General features: G+C 40.6%; 1 protein-coding gene across 1 annotated transcript in view; it reads right to left on the bottom strand.

Annotated features, from left to right (window-relative positions):
* MCF2 (MCF.2 cell line derived transforming sequence) overlaps nt 1-22918 on the bottom strand; it is a 1891050-nt gene that overhangs the window by 1341170 nt on the left and 526962 nt on the right. Inside the window, exon 2 of the mRNA XM_044057533.1 lies at nt 20324-20392. Coding sequence (XP_043913468.1) covers nt 20324-20392 — 69 coding nt within the window. The remainder of the gene's footprint in view (nt 1-20323; nt 20393-22918) is intronic.

Genomic DNA, 22918 nt, shown 5'->3' with positions numbered 1-22918 from the left:
CAGAGCTTAGACTGGCACTTGGCAGAGAGACAGTGCAGATGTCAGGCAAGACCTACAATGCATGCATGCCGACGAATGAAAATATTACATACAGATCACCATTAAAAGACAGTGACCAGAAGAAGAAAACTTAGTGATGTAATGACGAGCCATAAGAAGTGGATGCTAAACATGAAGGAAATGCAAATACTAGAGGCGTCACAAGTTGAAAGAGATAGTGATGCTACTGGGGGGGGTGACAAAAGGTCTAAAAACACATATATGATTATGAAGTGGGTACAGACAGGGCTTACTTCGAACTGAGAGGATTCTAGAAGCAGACGTTTATTTGGCACGGCATAGGTGAGATGTGAGTGAGAATGGAGCTACAGTTGTTTGGAAGTACAAATGAGCTCCGTCAACTTCTGCTGCTGCCTTTTATGTCTTTATGGACCAGCAATGGCAGTTATTAAGATGTTGGTGGATGTATGTGTGGACCAGCAATGGTAGGTGTTAAGATGATGGTGAAAGTACGTCCAAAGTGAAGCGGATTAGTATCAAACTAGTGAGAGACAGACCAGAATTTTGAAGGTATAGGGATGACCTAGAGGGTAGCAGACAACACACCATGAGTAAGTGAGAAAAATATGAGGACAGAATACCGTATTTAAGACACTCTCATGATGGTGACTGCATGTACTCTTTGCTTTGTACTTTGTACACTTACAAAGCTTTATATTACTTCTTGTTAATGTTAGATGTACTGGCGCTACAATAAGGGATAACTACTGTTAGATCTACAGACACTAAGAGATTCTTACATTTGAAAATAGTTTGCCCAGGTTCTTCGGTGCTGTGGCATATACGAGGGCCACTATTTGCTGCCAATTGGCAGATGGGTAGATGGTTGTATATAGTTTCTAGTTTTCCAGTTTCATTGTTCACATTGTTATTTAATTTATGTGGTAGGACAATGTTTACTGCATTAAAGTGGATGTCTTTTCATCTGTTACTGCTCCTACTGATATAGCTACAACAAATAATCTTATTTGATGTGGATGTTATTATTCTTTAAATAGATGTAATTAATGATTTTATGATGTGACGAGATGCATGCAGGATGATACTAAATTACACATTTCTCAAATATAATTTCTCTGCTGAGGACTGGGTGAACTGGTTACTGCAAATTGATAGCCAGTAGATGTTTTAGGATTCATACTTGACAAAGGGGCGGCCATGGTGGTGCAGTGGATAGCATTTTCGCCTCACAGCAAGAGGTTCTATGGTTCGATCCTCGGCTGGGGTGCCTTCTGTGCGGAGTCTGCATGTCCTCCCTGTGGTCGTGTGGGTTTCCTCTGGGTGCTCTGGTTTCCTCCCACATCCCAAAGACATGCAGTAGGTGGATTGGACACTCTAAACTGGCCTTAGGTGTGAGTGCGTGTGTGTCTGTGTGTGTGTGTATGTATGTGTGTGTGTGTGTGTGTGTGTGTGTGTGTGTGTGCCTTCGGTGGAAGGTTGGGCGCCAGGCTGGTAACTAGACACTGTAAAACTTCACTGCGAATCATGAGCGGACAGGTGATCCGCTGTGGTGACCCCTAATCGGGAAAAGCCGAAAGAAGAAGACTGACAAAAAGTTAAGTGCATAATAGTTTTTCTCTTCAATTTATATTTGGATTTTGACATTCTCTAGATCACATTTTTGCATTAATAGTGTTGCACATGTTTCTTTTATTAAGCTATTAACTGGTTTTAATTTTTGCGATGACTTAGTTTTATAATAATTATGCCAGAGATAGCAAGTCTAAGATTGGGAATGGTAGGGTTTAAAAGTCTGGGAATTTATGGTCAGTTATTTTGTCTTTATATATATATATATATATATATATATATATATATATATATATATATATATATATCTTTCCTTTCTACAATTATTAGGGGAAAGTGAAGATTCTCCTTTGTTTTCATAGTCCCTGAAGGTAGACATGGAGTATAAAGGACAATATCAACTGTATTATTAGTTATCTGACCGGTGGGGTGTAGGACTGCTAAATATTTTCTGAAGGGGTAGCAAGTATATAATGAGGAGCCAGACCTAACTATGGGAGTTCTGGGGTGGCTATGTTAAGTGTTAGGGTGTAGCATCTAGGAATGAAGTGAAGACTGGATGACAGCTGGGGCAGCTGGGTAATTAAGTGCAATAAAGCTTTATTTTTTTTCTGTTTGGAAGCAGATGAGGTTCCCTCTCAGTGGTGAAGGCCGAAGGGGAAGGTTGTATGCAGGAAGAAAGATGACTGAGGTTATCTGGGAAGACTGCAGCAGTAGAATACAGAGTGTTTTTATCAGGAAGAGCTTTACAACATGGAATATAAAAGGGATTAATAACCTGATTACAATGGAAATGGTGATTGCAACATTGATAAGGGAGCATGGCTTGATATGGCATTGTTGCAACTGTTGAAAATGAGAGAGAGGGGAGATGAGAAAGTTACAAAACAGAGGATTGTGATGGATGAGGTTTCTTATGATAAGAGAGGAGGAAGAGAGGGCAGGGTTTTAGTATAAAAAAAATGAAACGGGACTGCAAGAGCCATGAGATGGTATGGTAAGGGGTGGTGGGTAGGATGACTGTGCAGTTTAGGGAGAAAGGGCACATTGGCAGGTTCTTTTCATAGACCACATGATGATGGGAAAACATCATGAAGGCCTGTTTGAAAATGATGATGGGAAAACATCATGAAGGCCTGTTTGAAAATAATAAACAAGATAGTGGAAGAGGGAATTTAATACAGCATTGGAGATGGAGAAAGATAGCTTACATGAGACAGTTATATTTCATAAAAAAGCCAGAATAAATGAAAAATGAGTTTGTTGGATATACAGAGGGAGAAATGGGGAGAGAGAAGGCAGTTTACTTTTTCAGAGGATGAATGCAAGCAGTCAAGAGATTGGATACATTATTAGTAAATGCAATAATGCCAGGGGGAGCAGACAGTGCCGATATCCTGGATAAAGCAATTTCAGATCATGTGATGGTCATAGTGATGTGGATGGTGGGGGATAGTAATACAGAAGATGGTAAGTAGGAACACATAGGATGGATCAACTTGGGTAAAGAGCCTGGTCAAGCAATTGGTAGAAAATAAGGTCAGGGCATGAAGGTAGGAAACCTGGAATGGGATGGTATTAAGGCAGCCTGGAAGTGGCAAGTAATGAGTTATACGGGAAAGGTGAACAAGGATAGAAACTAAAGATGAAGAAATTGAGCTGTAAAGAATTCAGCAGTATTTAGGGGAGTGAGGAATGCTGAAAGAGAAAGAATTCTATAACAGAAAAAGAGAAAATGTGAGGAATCACAAATAGAGGCTGTGCAGGAAAGAACAAGAGTGAAACAGAATGAAAGGGTGAAGCTGAAGCAAAACTGTTCATATGGATGATTAAGGAGAAAGATGGAAGTTTGAGTAAATGGAGTTACAGACATGCAGGGAGTGAGGGTGGCAAAAATATCAGGACATTAGGGATGTCCTTAGAGGAATTTTAATATACCTTGTATAAGGAGATGAAGACTACTGGCAAGGTTGTTAGGGTATAGGAGGAACCCCATTTAGAACAAGATGATAAGAAAGATTTACACAGGGTGAAAGAAATGCTGGGGAAAGTTACTGAAACTGGAGTAAAAATTGGGCCATATTGTTGTGGCAGTATAATGTCTTGAAGAAAGGTGAAGTCCTGAATTCATGGCAGATGCTTCAGTGGTGGTATGGTCTAAAAGAAAGGGAGATCCTGAATATCATATTGTCTTCTAACCAATCACTTTATGCAATGTGAATGCAAATTTATTGGTGGGGCATTAACAGCCAGACTGGAGGAAAGGCTTTGTAAGGTGATGGGGGGGGGGGGGTGCATGCAGTCTTTGAAAGGGAGATCATCGACAGATCAAAGGAGGCTTCTGTTACAATTTGGGGAATGGGCAAAAAAGGTGAGCTAGCATCATTTTGATAGATACTGAGAACATTTCTGATTCTATGAACTGAGAGATTTTGTTTAAAAGGATAATTTATACTGGGAATGTAAACATTATTAAAATCAATGGAAAACAATGAGAGTTAACTGGAGTATACTGGTGATTCATGACTGCAATGGACGAGCTGGTGTACACAGTAAGGAGCTTTCCTGTGGAATGAGAGAAAGGAAAGTGCAGTAGTTTAAACATGTGCGGATGATTGCATGGTCTTGGGGAAGACATGCTCATCATTTTTAAACAGTTTGGGCAAGAGTCAGCCTTACAATTTCATCTGCAAAAATCTAGGATTTTTAGGCATAGGAAATAGAGCTGCTCAGAGGTAAATTTATCAGTTTTCAAAGGTAGAGATAAATATCTATGGGGTTAAGGTTTACTTTCCATTGAAAGAGATAAAATGGAGAAGAAGACAAAAAATTGCTGTCATCAGCAACAGATGATCTGGAAAAGTAAACTCCATGAGTGGGAAGGCAGACACTGAGGTAGTTTGCATCATGGTTTTATCAATAATTTAATGCTTATTATGACGTGGAGCTATTCTGCAGAATAAGGCATTGGCAAACAATCAAAGTGTCTGTGATGCCATTCAGGAAGCCTCAGATAGGCATACGCATAAGGCGAGAAAGTGAGAAAATGGAAAAAAATGGGTTTTAATAAAAACTTGAGAGAGTCTGCAGTGAGGAGAAATGTCAACATGTTTAAACTTTGAAGGCAGAACACAGCTTAAAGGAGGAAAATTGCTAAAGTTTACAGGGTAGCTTGACTTTACTATTCTTAATAGAAATAGAAAAAGAAAAGTAAAGCTGAATTGTAAGAGGACAGATACATGGATGATTCAGGATACATGGATGATTCAGAATGCATGGCTGATTTATAATGGTCTAGGGAGTCAGAGGCAGGACAGTAAATGAGGACACTGTGGGAGAGATGGATGAGGGAGAGTGATACGTGGAACAGGGCAGATGTATGGGGGAAAAGTCTGGCAGGTAGCAAATAAACTTAAGGAAGCCAGAATATGCTGTTAACACTGATGGTACAGAAGTCTCCAATAAAGATATACACAAGTGTGTATAAATATATATATATATATATATATATATATATATATATATATATATATATATATATATAGGAGGAAGGGTGGTGGGATAAAGAGGTGTGTTGGAATTTTGTGCATGAGGGGGAAAACAACTGACATATGTGGTGGTTTTGTAATAGGACAAGAGGTAAAAGACAGAAACTGCAAATATATGGCTGGAAGTGTATGGAAAGGAGTTTAAGGATAGCTAATTATTTTGTTTGTTTGTTGGTTCGGGGTACAAGAAGACAGCTGGAAATGTAGAAGGTCAGCAATGGTAAAGATATAGGTAACATGGGGTACCCAAAAATGTTGATAGCTAGAAGACAGAAGAATGTAAATTTAGAAATTCTTACAATGAAGGATATAAGGGAATAAATACGGAAAATTACAAAAGATGCAGTAGCAGAGAAATAGAGATAAAGGAACCGTTAATGAGGAGCAGAAAGGAGAAATAGAGAAAAGGTAACAGTTAATGGGGATCTGAAAGCAAGGGCTGCAGCAGAGTATAGGAATGCATCCTTACTTTATCAATGGTGGAGAAGTTAAAATTAAAACAAAGGTTTAGAACTTATTTTTCAGAAAGATAATCTGGTATGGAAGCCATCATCATCAGATGGTCAATGAAAGGAATTTAATTTTCTTCTTATATGGTGGGATAAAAGGCTATTTAGTTTTCTAAAGCATCTCGGGATGTTGTATGTAGGTTAACCTAGATGCCAGTCTGCAAGTGGCGAGGGTCATAAATATTAAGATGTGCTCCATTTGAGGTTGTAAAGGTAACTCAGGATAAATTGGGGAATGCCAGACGGAGGTGACATAGCAAGGGAGCAGGTCTACGGTGATTCAAAGTTTATTACTAGACAGAGGATTAAGCAGTAGAAATAATACTTTTTTTAACATTGGCGATGAGGGTAATAAGGGGAACTGTGCAGTACAGGAGTGGGTTACTAGGTTATCTATGTCCCTGTCCTAATGGCGCAATGGTTTAATGTTAATTATACAATGACTCCCTATTACTATCGGAAAACATGCACGCTGATTGGCCGAGCCCAACCAGCGTGCCCAATGTAAATCCCACAATATACCAACGGAAAAAGGTCCAGTTGCCCGGACTTTTTTCCACTGGTATAAAGTGCCCCAAAACCTTTTTTTTTACAACTAAAGAAAAAAAAAAAAACGGAGCAATGGAGGCTTTCTTTTCTCCATTGCTTCCGTTTCAAAGCACTGATGTACTGGGTATGCGTTTGAACGCAAGTCCCATATGCATGCACAGTACATCAAAACGAAGAAGCAATATACCACAACCAGTGGAAGAACAGTAATCCACCATTATAGAAAAACATTATTTAAGAAAAGTAAGTATTTTTTTTCTTAAGTAATGTCATTGTATAATAGCAATGACCGACTCTGTGGTTGTGGTATATTGAAGATTTACCCACGGTTGCCTTTGTTTAATCACTCGGTCTTCACCCTCATGATTAAAGAACACCAACCAAGGGTAAATCCTCAATATACCACACCACGTCATCGGTTATTGCTTTATTAATCCTGATTTTTTTTTAGAACGGTGTTCATTTTGACACAGGAAATACTGTGTGGCTCTCTTATTTTTCTGCACAGTCTTTGTGATTTGCAAGCTATACTTACTTGTTATTTGCATGGAGAATCTTTGGGTTTGTATCTGTATCTTTATTACAAAAGGAATAAGATATGCATCTTTATTACAAAAGGACTAAGTGTGATTTCAAACAAAAGTAACTAAAGAACCCAGAGGCAAAAAAGGCATACCCCAAAACACAGAGATACGGCCAAGTTCCCAACTATGGGACCAGTTGCTGTACTTGTTCTTGTCATTAGCAAGTTTGTCATGGAAACTTAAAGGTCATGGGCAAAGGTAATGCCACTTCAGCAACAGCAAGTATTAGGAGAGGAGAAGCATGACAGAAGAGGAACACCTCCATACATGGATCACTGTCTGACATTACCTAGTTTCTCCCACTGTGTCCTGGCATGCAAACAGCACTCCTCGGCTTTATGAAGGTCACTCCTGCCATCCCAGTGGATCACACAGATAGGATGCAGCCATTGTATAGGATTGCACAAATATCTGCAATAGTCCTGAGGAATTTAATTTGGAATTTCCTTCATGATGACCTACTGTAAAACCTTTAGTATCTCTCTCTCTCTCACACACACACACATCATGAGTCACTATCCTCTTAGGTCTCTGGCTGCAATGTTTAAAATGAAGGAGGTCCATATTTACCAGAAATCTAGACATTTTAACATTTTGCTTGTAAGTTTTTTCTTCAAATCTTTTGTCTGAACCACGTTTCAAGGTAATCATAAGTGGATGTAGCCATAAAACTAAGTAACATTAGCATGGCTTACTCTGAAATCAAGTCATTTCATAGTTTCATAGTAGTGTACTAGGCTATCTGCCCGGGGGCATTTATAAGCCTAGCCAACAGTGATGTGGCTTTACGCCACCCCATACTATATAGTTGCGCCTCTCTAGTAGTGACACATGTGGGACCCCATTATTTAGTAAACTATACCTCTGTCTAGTAGTGACACTGAGGTCACTCCCGGGGTAAACTTGCGATCTCCCATCCATGCATCGAGATTTTTCTTGAACAGTGCCAATGAAGGGCTCTGTCTCACATGAACTGGGATTTTGTTCCAGAGTATGGGTAACCTCTGTGTTATGAATCTATCCCTCCAGCATGTCCTATTCATATTTGTGCAGAGGTTGAAATCTTTAGCTCGTGTGGTTCTGGTGGATTTGGATTTTTGAGATGGAGCATGTCCATCAATTCCTGGTTGGACATGGCCCTGTATGTTAGGCACAAATCACCTCTGAGCAGGCGGTATGCTACTGAATAGAGCTGGAGTTTCTTTAATCTAGCTGGATAAGGCACATGTTTGAGACCTATGATCCTCTTGGTGAGGTACTTCTGGGGTCTTTCCAGTTGTTGCATGTGCCGGGTGAGATACATCCCAAATGGAGCATTATATTCAATCATGGGCCTGACAAGGGAGGAATATAGAGGTACAATGACCTCCTTTGATCTGGATGAGAATCCCTTCATGATGAGATGGGCAAGGTAGAATGTCTTTCTGACCACTTTGGCAACATGGTTGTCAAAGGAGAGGTCACTATCGACTTGAGTCCCCAGGTCTCTGATTACTTCTTCCGTATTCAGTGGGTTATTGTCTACGTGATAATTTGTGGGTACTTTGTTTTTCCCAAAGGGGATGACTATACATTTTTTGGCATTAAGTTTGAGGCCATGATTCCGGCACCAGTTGTCCTTTTCAGTGAGACCTTTCTGTAGGATGTGTGTGTCGGCAGGTGAATCAACTATGGCACCCAGTTTGCAGTCATCTGCAAACTTTGTCAGCCATAATCCTTCCATATTTGCTTTCACATCTGAGAAGTAAATGCCGAATAGGAGTGGACCCAAGACTGAGCCCTGTGGGACACCACTTGTGACTGGTTTTGAGTCTGACATGGCTCCAGCAATTTTAACCTTATGGGTTCTGTTGTTTAGCCAGTTTGCTACCCATCTTGTGACATATGGATTTACATTTAGGCTGCTGAGCTTGTCAATGATGCCAGAGTGTGGTATCGTGTCAAAGGCCTTAGCCAAGTCCAAATAGGCAGTGTGGACAGCCTTGCCCTCATCGATGGCACTAGTGACTGTCTCAAAGAAGTCAACCAGGTTTAAGAGGCAGGATCTGCCTTTTACAAAACCGAACTGTGTGGGATCAAGGGTCTGCAGATCCCCAATGTTGCCATTTATGAGTTCCATGATGATTCTTTCCATAGCCTTACAGACCAGGCTGGTCAAACTTATGGGGCGGTAGTTACCTGGGTCAGTAGAATTTCCCCTTTGTGGAGTGGGACCACTGTTGCTGTGCCAGTGTTCAGGTACATATCCTGTAGTGAGGCTAAGATTGAATAGAGTTCTTAGGGGCGGGTTTAGTTCATCTTGGAGTTCACGTAACACGCAACAGGGGATACCATCGGGTCCCATAGATGCTGTGTTTTTTGCCTTGTTGAGTGCTGATTTCACCTGTGTGTCTCTGATGACAGGTAGGTTACATTCAGCAGGGATAATTACTTCATCTTTAGGGGTGAGGGAGGGAGAAATTTGCACTGAACCTATCTGCCAGAATGTTGGCAATGTCAGTTGGGGCAGTGAATATATTGTTATTGTCTACCAGCTCAGAGCATATCTGAGAATTTCCTCCCAAGGTTCTGACATAATTGAAGAAGGCTTTGTGATTGTCTTTGGTATCCTTGGCAATCTTTTTCTCAAAGTTTGCTTTAGATGTTTTATGAGAGAACGTAGTTTTTACTTGTGCTGATCAGGGAAGCCTTTCCCTTGTGGGATTTGGCTTTGTCCTGCAGTAGCTTCCTTCTTTTGTTGTACAGTTTGTTTATAGCGGGTCCACCAAACCGGCGTTTTCCTTGGTGGAGAGGGTCTTGGTTTTAGTTGGGATTGCTTGATCCATGCATTCTTGGAGATGTCCGTAGAAGGCTTTTGTGAAGGATTCAGCATTTTGGGATGTGATTTCCATTAACCCAGTAGGCTTAAAGGATATCATTTCTGACTTGAGGAGCACAAAGTCAGCTTTTGAAAAGTTTTTCACTGTAGTCTTTTGTTCTGGGGGTGGGAGTGGGATTTGTACATCCAACGTGATCAGTTTATGGTCAGATCTTACCAGTGAGGAGTTTATATCTGGTGCGGAGCATTTGGACCCCATGTTTGTGATAATCAGGTCAAGTATATTATCTCTCCTCGTAGGAGAAGTGACCAGTTGCTCCATAGCATTTGAGTTTATGAATTCCAGGAATCTTTGGGCTAGGGTGTTAGGGCTAGAATAGTGGGCCCAGTCTATGTTGGGGTAGTTGAAGTCACCCAATATGATGGTGTTTGGTGTGACATTCATATCCTCTAGTGTTTTCAGGAATGCTTGATGGGATTCCTGGGATTGGGAGGAGTTCTATAACATGCGACCAGTTGTATGGCAGTTTTGCCTATGGTGAGTAAAACTTGTATGGTTTCTGATGCTTCATGGGTAGCCACCAACCGAGAGGTGTAGGTGTCCTTTATGAAAATGGACACTCCTCCCTTTGTGGTTCGGCCTGGAACTTGAGGTCAAAGCATGATATGAGGTATAGCCTGGTAGCGCTGGAGTGCTCTCAGGAGCCTTAAACCAGGTTTCGGTTACTGCACAGACATCGATGTTCTCCATACTGAGAAGTGCTTGAGTGCCTGCATCTTGAGATTTAGACTTCTGGCGTTGAGCAGCATTACCCTTAATTTTTTCCATTTTGTTTTTATGGAGGTTGATTTGTCCTTTGAGCATTGCCTAAAAGGCACTATGGGGGTGGCAAGAGCCTTGGCCAGTATCCGGAAGCCCAGAGGTGACAGGTGCAAGCCATCCCTTGCGAAGCAACGTGGCTTGTCCAGCATATCATCCCAGGCTGACAGACATTGGATCCCCCTAGAATGACACCAGTGATTAAGCCAATTGTTAAAACTGATCATTTTGTCTTTGTACTGAGGCATCATTCTTGGTGAAGGCAGGATGCTGCTCAGGGTCAGGGTCATACCAGTCTGGGCTACATAATCTGAGAGCTCCTCAATGTCTCTTTTCGTGTAGTCCAGGGAGGTATGTCTCAGGTCATTCACACCAGCATGGACAATGACTGAATCATACTTGTACTTGCTTTGGAGCGACCTGAGTGCATGTGTAATGTGGCGGATCCTAGCCCCCGATAGGCAGCTCACCGTTACCCTCTCCTTATTCAGCCTGGTAAGTGGAACATCGGTGTGTCTGACTATAGAGTCACCTATTACTAATGTCTCTGGCATAGTATTTTGCCTTAGGGGCTGTGATTGTGCAACACACCTGTTGCTTGAGGTATGTGTTGTAGGTGTTGCGTTTTGTGGGGGTGTATTTCTGGGTGTCTGCTTTGGAGGCCTCTGTTGTTTTGGTAAGTTTTTTACAAGAGCCTCCGAGTATGTCTTTGTGTTTTATTGTGTTTGGTTTGCATTAGTGGTGGTTTTATGTGTGACTGGTTTTGCTTTGGGTGTGGGTACCATCTCCTCCTGACTGGTCTTGCCAGTCCTGAGTTGAGAGAGTTCAGCCTCCAGTCTGGCTATATAGTTGCATCTCTCACAAGTATATGTGTTAGTAGGAAGGAGGAGAGGGTTGTCTGTGTACATGAGACAATTGTAACATTGTCTTAAGATTCCCAGATTAACCAGCTGAACAAGAGAGGATGCTAGTGGTCTACCACTCGACATACTAGAATATTATAAGGAGTGTTGTGCCTTTAAGGGAAGTGGGTATTCACAGGGGTAGTGGATGCCTGTGGTGCTTACTTTAGGGTAAGAGTGCTTGGTTTTATTATGAGTGCTTGCTAAGGATAGAAGTTCCGAAAACAAGTGCTAATATATACAGCTAAATAGACTGAGTAGAGCTTCTAAGGGAAAAATTGAAGAGCAGACTTGGCGGAGCCAGAAAAAGTTAAAACCTGTATAAAATAGTTTACACCTGTATAACCGCTGCTGCGCTAGGCGCCCGACCGCGCAAAAACGCGCAAAACGCCCTGAGGCAGATTTTTATACAGGGAACTTGAAAAGAGCTAGAAATGGTCCAAGGCAACCAATGAATTACAGCTCAAGTGCTGAGATCACTTCCCCCAGGGACAGATAGGCTGCTCAAGGCTCCCCACTCCCACTGGTGAGCTCAGAAACTTCCTTCTATCCAAGTAAGGCAATGGCCAACACAGGAACTACACACAGCCCAGAATACAGCAAAGCCTGTATACTGGTCTTAACTAGTCGAGCAAAGGCGGGAAAACAAGGAGTATATATTTTTTTGTTTTGTTTTTTTAGGAAAGAACACAGAAATGCAGTTAGGCAAACAGTAAAATCGATTTACACAGGCTAGCACACTTTAGTGAGCAGCCTCAGCAATTAAATTAGCAAAAAACAGTATTATTCGACCAGAGTCGACCAAAATGCTACTTTTAAGTGCAGATACTTTAGAATTCAGCAGAAAAACACAAAAACAGTTATATCTTATTAAATGAAAGCCAGAGAGGACAATGCAGATAAAAAAGCCAAAAGTACTTAAATCAGGAAAGTGGTCGCTTCTTTCAGTTCTCTGTTGCCAGGACCCCTCTGCAGGACCACGTGGAGCTCTGCTTGGGTATATAGCCAAAAAAAAAACGCCCTGAGGCGGATTTTTATACAGGGAACTTGAAAAGAGCTAGAAATGGTCCAAGGCAACCAATGAATTACAGCTCAAGTGCTGAGATCACTTCCCCCAGGGACAGATAGGCTGCTCAAGGCTCCCCACTCCCACTGGTGAGCTCAGAAACTTCCTTCTATCCATGTAAGGCAATGGCCAACACAGGAACTACACACAGCCCAGAATACAGCAAAGCCTGTATACTGGTCTTAACTAGTCGAGCAAAGGCGGGAAAACAAGGAGTATTGTGGTATCACCATAAGATGAGCTCAGATTCCTCCTATGTATACAAACAATGCATCCCCTCAGTGATTTAAATTCCTCAGTTCTTCCCAGCTCAGCCACTGAAAACATCCTTGACATTTTTTTACGTTATACATATTGAAAGAAATCACAAAAAGTTTATACGGAGCAAACTCATGCACAAACACAAATAAGGATTGGAGATGCCATATTTTCAGCACAAACTTAACTACACACATATAGGCTTCTCTCTTTTAATTTCTCCAGATCTTTAGGGTTTTTAGTATGATTAACGCTCATGAAATTAGTATTGTTTCAAACTTTCTCAGCACCCACAATGTGCCCAGTAATGACTCTTTCTGCAATTCGTATGGAGTTACATGTATTGTTAAAATATCTAAATATGACTGTAGAGTCTTTTTTATAAGATTCGTTGCTCCTACTACTATTGGAACTGTCTAGGTATCTTTCTTCCACATTGCTCTTGTTTCCACCTGTAAATCTTGATATTTTATGATTTTGTGTCTCTCTGTACACAGAACACTGTAGTCACTGGGTGTGATGATATCACTGATCAATGCTACTTTTGTCTTCTTTTTCTGGACCACTATATCCGGTTTTCTAGCATCTATCTTTTGGACTGTTGGTAATGAGTGATCCCATGTGATGTAGACCATCATTTTCTATGATGTTTTGTGGCTCATGTTTTCAGTGTTTTTCAGCCACTTCAGTACCATAATGTTGGCACAATCCCCAGTGCAATAGTCTTGCCATATTATAATGCCTTTCAGTCTGCAGTCCTTCTGCCATTAGTATGTCACACCCAGCAACAAGGTGTGCAACTGCTTCCAATTCAGTTTTACAAAACCAACATTTGTCTGTTTCTCCCACATGTTCAATGGAGTTTGTAAACCAGCATGTATGCAGTCCACTATCTTGGGCCACCAATATTAACTTTTCTTCTTTTGGTCTGGATTTGCCTCTCCTTAACCATTCCTGCTTTCGAGCCTGATCATCATGAGGTTGTTCCAAGGGGTTTTCTATACTTGCAACTATATTTATGCATGTTCCACATTTCTTGCCTTCTCATCTGATCCTTCACCTTATAATCTTTCTTTTGCTTTTTGGCACATTCAGTTGCTGCCTGATTTTTATCCATCTTTGGTAGATAAAGGCCCGTGTGGATGCTTTTATGGTGATATATGCATTGTTCAGTATACCACAGTCTTTGCCAGTTTTCATGCCAGCTTGTGCTACTACCTATATCTCATCAACCTAGTCATATCCTTGTTGTACACATAGTTAGGAATTCCACTGTTCTTATATTCTCATATATAAAACTAACAACATATCTGTTTGTCATGTATTTAATATCATCTTAGGGTTTGGCCATCTGTGATAACCAGAATCCTGAACAGTGTGCATTGAAGAAGGCATGATATTTATATAACACTGAGACTTTTTGGTGTTGTGGATGAGAGAGGTTCAGTTTATATATATATATATATATATATATATATATATATATATATATATATATATATATATATAAAATGCTTCCGCACGAATGCTTAAGGAGAGGCAAATCCAGACCAAAAGAGGAAAGGTTAATATTGGTGGCCCAAGATAGAGGGCTACATACATGCTGGTAATTAATAACACAGCTGGTGACTCTCTCTTTGCAAACTCTGTAAGTAGACCCTGGAACTCTCTTCCAGCTGATATTACCTTACTTTCCACCTTAGGTCGATTCAAACAACATTTGGCACTTTACTGGCTATGTCAATGTATCAAGCCTGGCTAACTCTCTCTAGAATGTGTAAAAGTCTGTTAACCAGTTTACTGTGTAATTTAATTTAATCCTGACTTACGCTTGGGATTAACTCTAACCTGTGGAACTTGTTTAACTTGCTTACTTATGTAATCACTGTAAATAGTCTGTTTGTAATATGTAATGCTGGTATTATGTAATGCTGTATCTGCTTACCCTTGGAGCTTTTCTCCCCGGGCCTCCGCTGAAAATGGACATGCATCCAGTCAGACTAAACTGGTCAACAAATGCAAAATAAAAATAAATAAATATATATATATGTATATATATATATACACACACACACACACACACACACACACACACACACACACAATCTTCTAACTCTGTATCTCATCAACCTAGTCAAATCAAATCTGTCAGAATTGATTTTATCTAGTTTCTAAAACAGTTCACATTACTGGCAACCATAGAATCCACCGGCAGAACTAGGAAACACCAGCTGCTCATTTCATCCAGGGCTCCTGTGAGACACATGTTGAGTGATAGTTCTAGAAGGCCTGTGAGCTTGGGAAGTTGGGCAGAAAGTACCCAGCACTGAACAAAGAACAGTGATGGCTGCATGGCAGAGTAAATTATGAATGCGCAGGGTGGTCTTCTTCCACGCACAGATGCGCAGCACAATTAGGGTTTACAAAACAGCAGCCAGTATACCCAGCATGGATTCAGCACAGGGGGTACATACCCAACAACTTTAGACTAAATAAGGCGGCACAGAGAAACAGCCTGTGTGCTAAGCATTTTCACAACAACATTTCTATAGCAACAAGTGTAGATTAATAGTAGTGCGTGGTCTGTTTAAGCATGAAACCTGAGTTGCTATGGCAATAGGTGTGGACTAGTTAGGCATGCAAAATGCTGCAGCCTATATTCTCTGCCTATCCACAGGACAAGGGACCTTATAACAACAAGTGTGAATTACTCAAGGATATGCAGTGAAGTACTCTGTGTGTCCTGCCTACTTACATAATCTATGGAGCAGTTTATGATCCACAGCATAGACAACATGTAAAGCCTCAGAGTTCATGGGGCCACATAGGTGGGACACATGCAGTGCTGCAGTACACAGCTCTAGGGAAAAAGCTGTATAGCACAACATAATTATAGGGAATGCCTGCTACGTGGCACTGCGCCATGCATTTCACCAAAAGCTTCATCTGTCTGTAACTATTCCATTGCATTACAGTTTGGATTTCTACCCATAAAGACCAATCTATTCAGGGAATGAGGTCACTATCATACTAAGTTTCAAACTGCAAGAGTTCTGTTTGACTATATATTCACTTATAAATGTGTGTGTGTGTGTATATGACTGTCTATACATACTTATGTCTGGTTACTATATCTGTCATTATATTGACATCTCTGCATGTCTGTGTAGGTTGCCCTTTGTGTGTTTTTTTTTTGGGGGGCGGAGTACATGAATTCCTTGGCATGTTTAAACTGTATGAATGGCTATTTTGGTTTTGGTATTAGGGGACATACGTCCATTTGGTGATTGCTGGAACTGCACTACATTGTTTCATCTGCTGACAGCTTTGATAGACCATCTCTCTCTTTGTCTGTATAAATTGCTTTAATAAGGCTATTTATACTTTGCTGCTCATTTATATGTGTTCTGTGCAGTGCCCATTTGAAATGTTGGGACCTGCTAGAGTGAGGCCCGAAATATAGAGACTGAATGGCCAAAAGATCAGACTTACATATACCAAATTTGAGAAGCCATTTCTCAGAATGCTCTCTTTTTTCCAAGGTATGGCAATCTTGGAGTTGGTATATATAAGTATGCCTAGAGGTAGAGGCAGTTATGGGGAGTGACTGTTGCGGAGATCGTACTACGGTGCAGTTACGGGAATTTTTCCCTTTTCCCCACTGTAGTGCAATCTCGGAGTGAGAATAATAAAGTAGGGGGATGTGGGGGGCACAGCCCCCCACATGGGGGGTGCAGGGGGACTTGCCCCCTGCATAAATTATTTTTTATTCTTTTTTCATGTTTTGTTTTTAACGCGCTTTAACGATGGTGCTTTTTCAGTAAAAGCGCTTTTGTTAAAGTGTGTTCGGGTAAGTTAGATTCGGACTGTTGAACTTTCGTTCAACAGTCCTAGATCCATACATATAGATATATATAAGTTTGGGGTGTGAGGGGGCTTGTAAAAAGTAATTTAAAGGAGAAGAGCAATTTTCAAAATTCAGTCTCCTTTGTTTATAGCCTTTATTTTTTTTTTGGCTTGTTGGCACTTGGCATTTTGAGTGTCTACATTTCAATAGAGAGCCATTCAATCAGCAGCATCAGGTTTGGTGCAAAGTAACATATCTGTTATCCAACACTGATATTCCATTTATTTTATTTTTTTTCTTTTGCAAGTAACTTTAGTAGGCCTTTGGCGGTCCATTTTAGTCTCAGTCAGTGAAATGAAAACAAAAACATGAAAAACTCAATTATTACAAGTGTAAATGTAGAGCCTATAGTGCCCTTCTGAGGAGACACATATTGTCAACATATGTGATACTTAATAATAGTAACTGATAACCATTTTAAATACAGTAAGAGAAATCATCCTGGGACTGCAGTAAAATTATGATACTGCAGAGAAACATTACTACCTGAATTCAGTAAAGAGAAATAACTCAAACCATGACAGAAAAGTGTTTAGTGTATACTGCTCCCATACAGCAACTGGGATTCTATTCCAGATTTTAGGCCAGATACAGATGCATGAGTGACATATACAGTCGTGCAACAGATAACATTGTTGCCTCACAGCAAGAGGTTCCCCGGTTCAATTCTTGACTGGGGTGCCTTCTGTGCAAAGTCTGCATGTCCTACCTGTATTTGTGTGGGTTTTCTCTCGGTGCTCTGGGTTTCTCCCACATTCCAAACACATGCAGTAGGTGGACTGGACACTCTAAATTGGCCATAGGTGTGAGTGTGCATGTGAGTGTGTGTGGTGTAGATGAACTACTGTGGCAGGACAGCCACCCCGGTGGTGTAAATCTTGGCTCTAGATGATTGTCATGGCTGAAGTGATACCCTGACCCCATGTGCAATAATGGGAAAAAGGGGTTGTGGTTTGATGGATGGATGGAAAATGCATGAGTTGTGCAACTGAGACTTATGTAAGCAGAAACAGATGAAAAGTATGCAATTCTGCTGAATTTTTTTAAGAGTAAGAGTATTTCTAAGTGATGCCCCCCTAGTGAAGACTATGATCTGTACTTAAATCAACAGATCCTGTGTAGTAACACTTGCAAGAATGTTAGTAGAAATAGGAATGCCATACTGGAGGGTTGGTATGAGTACAGCTTTACAGCTTGGAAACCTTCCTTTTCCAGTTGTTGTACCATTTTTAAGAAGACAGCTTTCCGCGGGATTTTTACGTGGGACAACAGAGATATTATTGTTTAGACATTGGGATGGTCCTATAGAAGTGCCTTTGAGATAGAAATTTTAAGTGAAGACCTCCAGAGATCAGAGAAGGTAGAGGTTTACAGACAGAAGCTAAGGATGCAGTGAAGTAAAATAAGGACAAAAGTCTCCTTTGCTCTCCATCAGACCAGGCTCATGACAGGTGGAAATGCTTTGAAGCTAGTGTCTTAAAAGAATTTTGTTTATGAGAAAAGTGAAGGAATTAAATACATTGGAACTGGTTGTGTGCTCCTTTAGAGATGCATTATATTATTACTTTTGGAAATGCATTACATTACCTTTAGTGATGCATTACATTATCAGGATAACTTGCCTAGAAGTGAACAGACAGGGCCTAGAACCTTAGAAGAGGAGGAATTAAGATTAGTTTTGTTTATTATTCCACTGTGTGTGTCTTTCATGTGTATGCTTTTTGCATGTATCTTCTTGCAGAAAGTTCTCACACACTAAGTAACAGATCTATGAATCTCACTCATTATCAGAACTGCTTCCACTTTCCAAATGTTGTCTTAGGCTGTAGATGAAAAAAAAATATTTTTCAATTTTAACTGCTAACATTGTTAGATACTTCTTTGATGACGTGAAGCATTCAGCGTCAGTATTCTGATTGCATGTTTGTTTGTCTTTTCGGCTTTTCCTGGTTAGGGGTCACCACAGCAGAACTCCGGTCTGCTAACGATTGGCAGTCGATTTTTATGGTGCCAAGTTGCCAGCCCGATGCCCAACTTTCAGCGACGGCACACCCATCCACGCATGTCTTTCAGAGGCCACTCGACCGTGGGGAGGACATGCAGACTCCACACAGAAGGCACTCCAGCGCCAGTATTTTGATTGCATGTAATAACTTAAATCCCTGCACTTCCATACTCTGCAGTTTCCTGATCTTAACTTATCTGTTCCCTGTCATTTTTTCAGTCTAATTTTTGTATCCCTATTAAACATTAACTTGAAAACAGGGAGAGAGGATTTCTCTTATTTGTTTCTTTACTTAATATGTCACCTTTATGTTTACAAAACATGACATTATACCGCATAATACTAAATAAGTACAAGTGAGACTTTCTCAACATGCAGTCGTAAAACCCTGCAAAATCCACATTGAAACATGTGTGTATGTGCAGCAAGCATGCATGATACTTCCTTCCTTTCATGTTGTAACCTAAGAAATAAAAAACATGCCATCAGCATGAAGCCCGCTAGGTAACAGAGTAGCTTTCACAATGTCTGTCCCAAATACCAGGTAATGTCTAGGTTGCTGGTTAGGTTGACATAGTCTTTGAACCAGTAATCCTGAGACCAAGATAATGTCACGTTAAAGCATTTGATAATACTTTTGTTCTTAAATGTTAATGTGCAGTGTGAGTAAAGTGCTTTGCGAATGCCCACATCACTGACTTCCACTTTACCGAGACGAATACACAGACAAACCAGAAGACCAACATCCGGAACACTGGCATTCCACTCAAGGTAAGTAATTGCTTGGCCATCCTGTTGGTATATTTAGTTAGGGGGTTGTGGGGGGCAAAGTGGTTACTTACCTCAAGTCAGAAGTCGGTTTTCTGGTCTGTCGGTATATTCATCTCGGTAAAGTGGAAGTTGGTGATGCGGGCTTTTGGGTAAGTGAAATAGATCCAAACATACACACACACACACACACACACACACACACACACACACACACACACACACACACACACACACACACACACACACACACATCAATTCCTGCACTTCAGTATGTTTATTTAATGTTATTATTAGAAAGCAAATTCTGCAATCCACAAACCAGTTTAACTAAAACATTGTCATCACAGGGGTCTTCTACAGCCGAAGCTAAGGCAGCATAAGTGAAGCCATCTTCCACTAAAAAGATGAGTTATGCTTGAGAAGGGGGAGTCCACCCATGTGATCAGCAGAATGACTTGCTCCCTAACACCAGACTCTTGTTTCCAAGGGGAACAGATGGGAGATTGTACTATCACACTGGTCAGGGAATGACTGAGCTGTAGGGCTCCAACTCTGGTCAGGGAATGACTGAGCTGTAGGGCTCTCACTCTGTCCCTGGAAAGAATGTGGTTGTGTCCTGCCCCTCAATTAGTGGAATGAATGGCCTAATTGCTAGATGAGTCATTCAGCAGACTGTGTTGTGGTTTTAAATATCAAAACAGCGATGATGAGTGTCAACACCTGTTGCACTACCATTAGGGCATTTTACAGGGGAGTTTCACCTGTTACATGCAAAAACTTAACTCTGTGATTGTAGTTACTTGGAGTTGGGGAATTCTGAGGTAGGTAGGCACAGACTTCTGCTATTTCTCATTTGTACACACAGACTTTTTATTCTAAAGATCTCACTTCCAGCCCTTAGAATGTCAACAAGTATCCAACAAACACATACCACAAGTCTGGAAATAGTATATGTACTCATTATTAGCAGATATAAAGGGATTAAAGTCTACTCACCTGACAGGAAAGCAAACTGTTTCTTCAACAGGTTAGTAATGTCCTTTGCAGAGATACTGGGCATCATTCCTGTAAAGAGAAAAAACAAACATTACATTTTTCAAACTTGACAGTGCTACAAAACTTTTTAAAAAATCACAATATAGTCTGCAAAGAGTAATATCTTCATATGAGTTATATAACATTTGCCTGGTAGCAGAAGAAAATAAGCACATCTAGTCTGCCATTGTAATGTCCGATTTCCCTTCTTCCCTCTATTCTCACCTTTCATCTTGTTCTTTTCCACCTGACCCATGCCCTCTTGGAAGCCTCAGTGGATTTCCTCTGTTCCACTTATTGCAAGTATTTCTTTCCGTGGCCTACACCTTGTTGTGAAAAGGTATTTTTTGGGAGCTGTAAGTCATTAAATTACATTTGATGACAAAATAAGACATTAACTTTATGTAGTCTGCACTTTAAGTGTCTTAACAAAATAACTCCCCTCCATTCACATTTGTCCTAGTATTTAAGCATGGAAGACCTACCTTTTTTTCTGCTCTCATTGGTCAAGTCCAGGTGTGATCACCCAGATCCCAGATCCTTTTCTTGCTCTGCCACACCAAGATGATGCTTCATATTTGGGGATATTGTGGATTAAATAGAATGGATGACAGCAGAACAAGAAATGGATCCAGGATCTTGGTGATTCCCACCTGGATGCACCAATGAGACCAGAATGAAATGCATTCAGAGTATCAAACAGAACCCTGTGCTGTATCAACAGGGGCATAGATTCCACAAGAAGAGAGGAAGGCCTACCACTCTGCAGGGCCTGAGTCCAAACCTTGAGTACTGTATACAGTTTTAGAGGGTGTATAACTCATTAACACCTATGTAGCGTGAAATGTCACATACCTAGCAGCCTAAACACATTCTTGCATTTCAGAGCATTTTTTTTTGAAAAATCAATTTCAGTATGTCTGCTTTTTCCATTCTTCAGTGATGTTTCTCTCGTCTCTTTACTCAAGTGATCAGTTCTACCCCCCTTTCTGCTATCTACCTAAAATACCTTTGCTTCCCTTTTCAGTCCCTTCTTCTAACAAACTTCCATCTTGATCTTCTGCTATCCTTTCTGCTTTTTGCTAGCCTCCTTGTTCTACCATTCATGCTTCGCCTCACTCCTCTTTTCCACCCATTGCAGGTCTCATCTTTCACTCTAATTGCCAGCCTCACATTGATATGTAACCACATTGGGCTACTTCTCATTCTGCCTTTTTACCCCTTTTCCAAACCCTGGTCCATAACCCTGAATACCCAGTCCCTCACCCATTCTCATATCTTTTTTACTCACTTAATCAATTTCCCAGTCACCTAACTTATTCTTGACCATGCTCTCCCCCAAGAAACAGCACAATCCACTCTTCTAAAACCCCAGACCATTTTGTCTTATATTTTTACCCTCCCCCAACAGACATGCACACATGGATGTGCACTCACCCACACAAACAAACACACACACATGCACTATTCCAAACAGTGCCACAATAAGAGTAGGCTAACCGTGATTTAATCTGGATGTTCGTGCCATTCTCTGCAGGGGTGAAGACCATGGGCCCAAATGGAGAAATGACAAAATCAGCAAGAAAAGGAGAGTAGTATTGCTGGGACTGAATACAACCTCATGTGTTGGTGAGTACCATCATGTAGTGGATCCTGTTTTCACAAAATCTCATCGAAATGACAGTGATATATAGGCTGCATTTTATATAGCATATATTTATTTATTTTACATTTGTTGACCGGGCTAGTCTAACTGGATACATGTCCATTTTCAGTAGTCAATATATCATGTATGGAGGTAGGTTAGAAAATAAAGAGAGACCTGGGTGCACAAGTCCCAGGATAAAAAAGTGCCCAATCCTGGGGGGGGGTATTGCTACTATTATGCAAGATGTTCAGAATTTCTGATGCACTGATGCCAGGACTGGAAAAATGCAAAATCCTCAAGAGACAGAAATATTCACTCAGTGGGGTCAGACCATGCTCATCCCCCTTGTTGCAGAAGGAAGTAGTAGTCCACAATACCACAAGAATAGACAGGTCAAAAAAGACCCACAAAGATGATAGAGTGGACTATTGAGGATAAGGAAAAAGAAATTATGTATTGCTACTATTATGCAAGATGTCCAGAATTTCCAGATAAAAGATATTCAAAAAGATTAAGAGAGAAATTGGAGGAAAGAAATATACCCACACAGGGAAAAAACTCTCAAAAGCTTCAAATGCAAACATTAATGCAACAGATCCATGAAAAACATTACATAGACTAAGAAACTTTGGGCCACTTGGAAAAAGCAGCGACAGAGGTAGTGCAGAAATATGAAGAACAAAACCTAGATATTTTTGAACGGTATAAAAAAAGAAACATTGACATGGGTAAGAAAGAGAGACCTGATATGGTGCAATATTTATATAAAGGAGAAAAACAAATGAATCAGTACAATAAAGCAACTCCAAAAATGTTTGAAGAGAAATAAATGCAAAGGCATGCAGCTATGAAAATTTTCATAATACAAAAATAAGATCACAAAGGGGGAACACAGAACAGAAGGTTAG

This window comes from Protopterus annectens, chromosome 15.part0 (assembly GCF_019279795.1).
Source record: "Protopterus annectens isolate FY-2018-M chromosome 15.part0, PAN1.0, whole genome shotgun sequence".
Taxonomy (NCBI): Eukaryota; Metazoa; Chordata; order Ceratodontiformes; family Protopteridae; genus Protopterus; species Protopterus annectens.
Note: the sequence above shows the minus strand (reverse complement) of the source record. Positions and strands in the feature narration are given on the sequence as shown.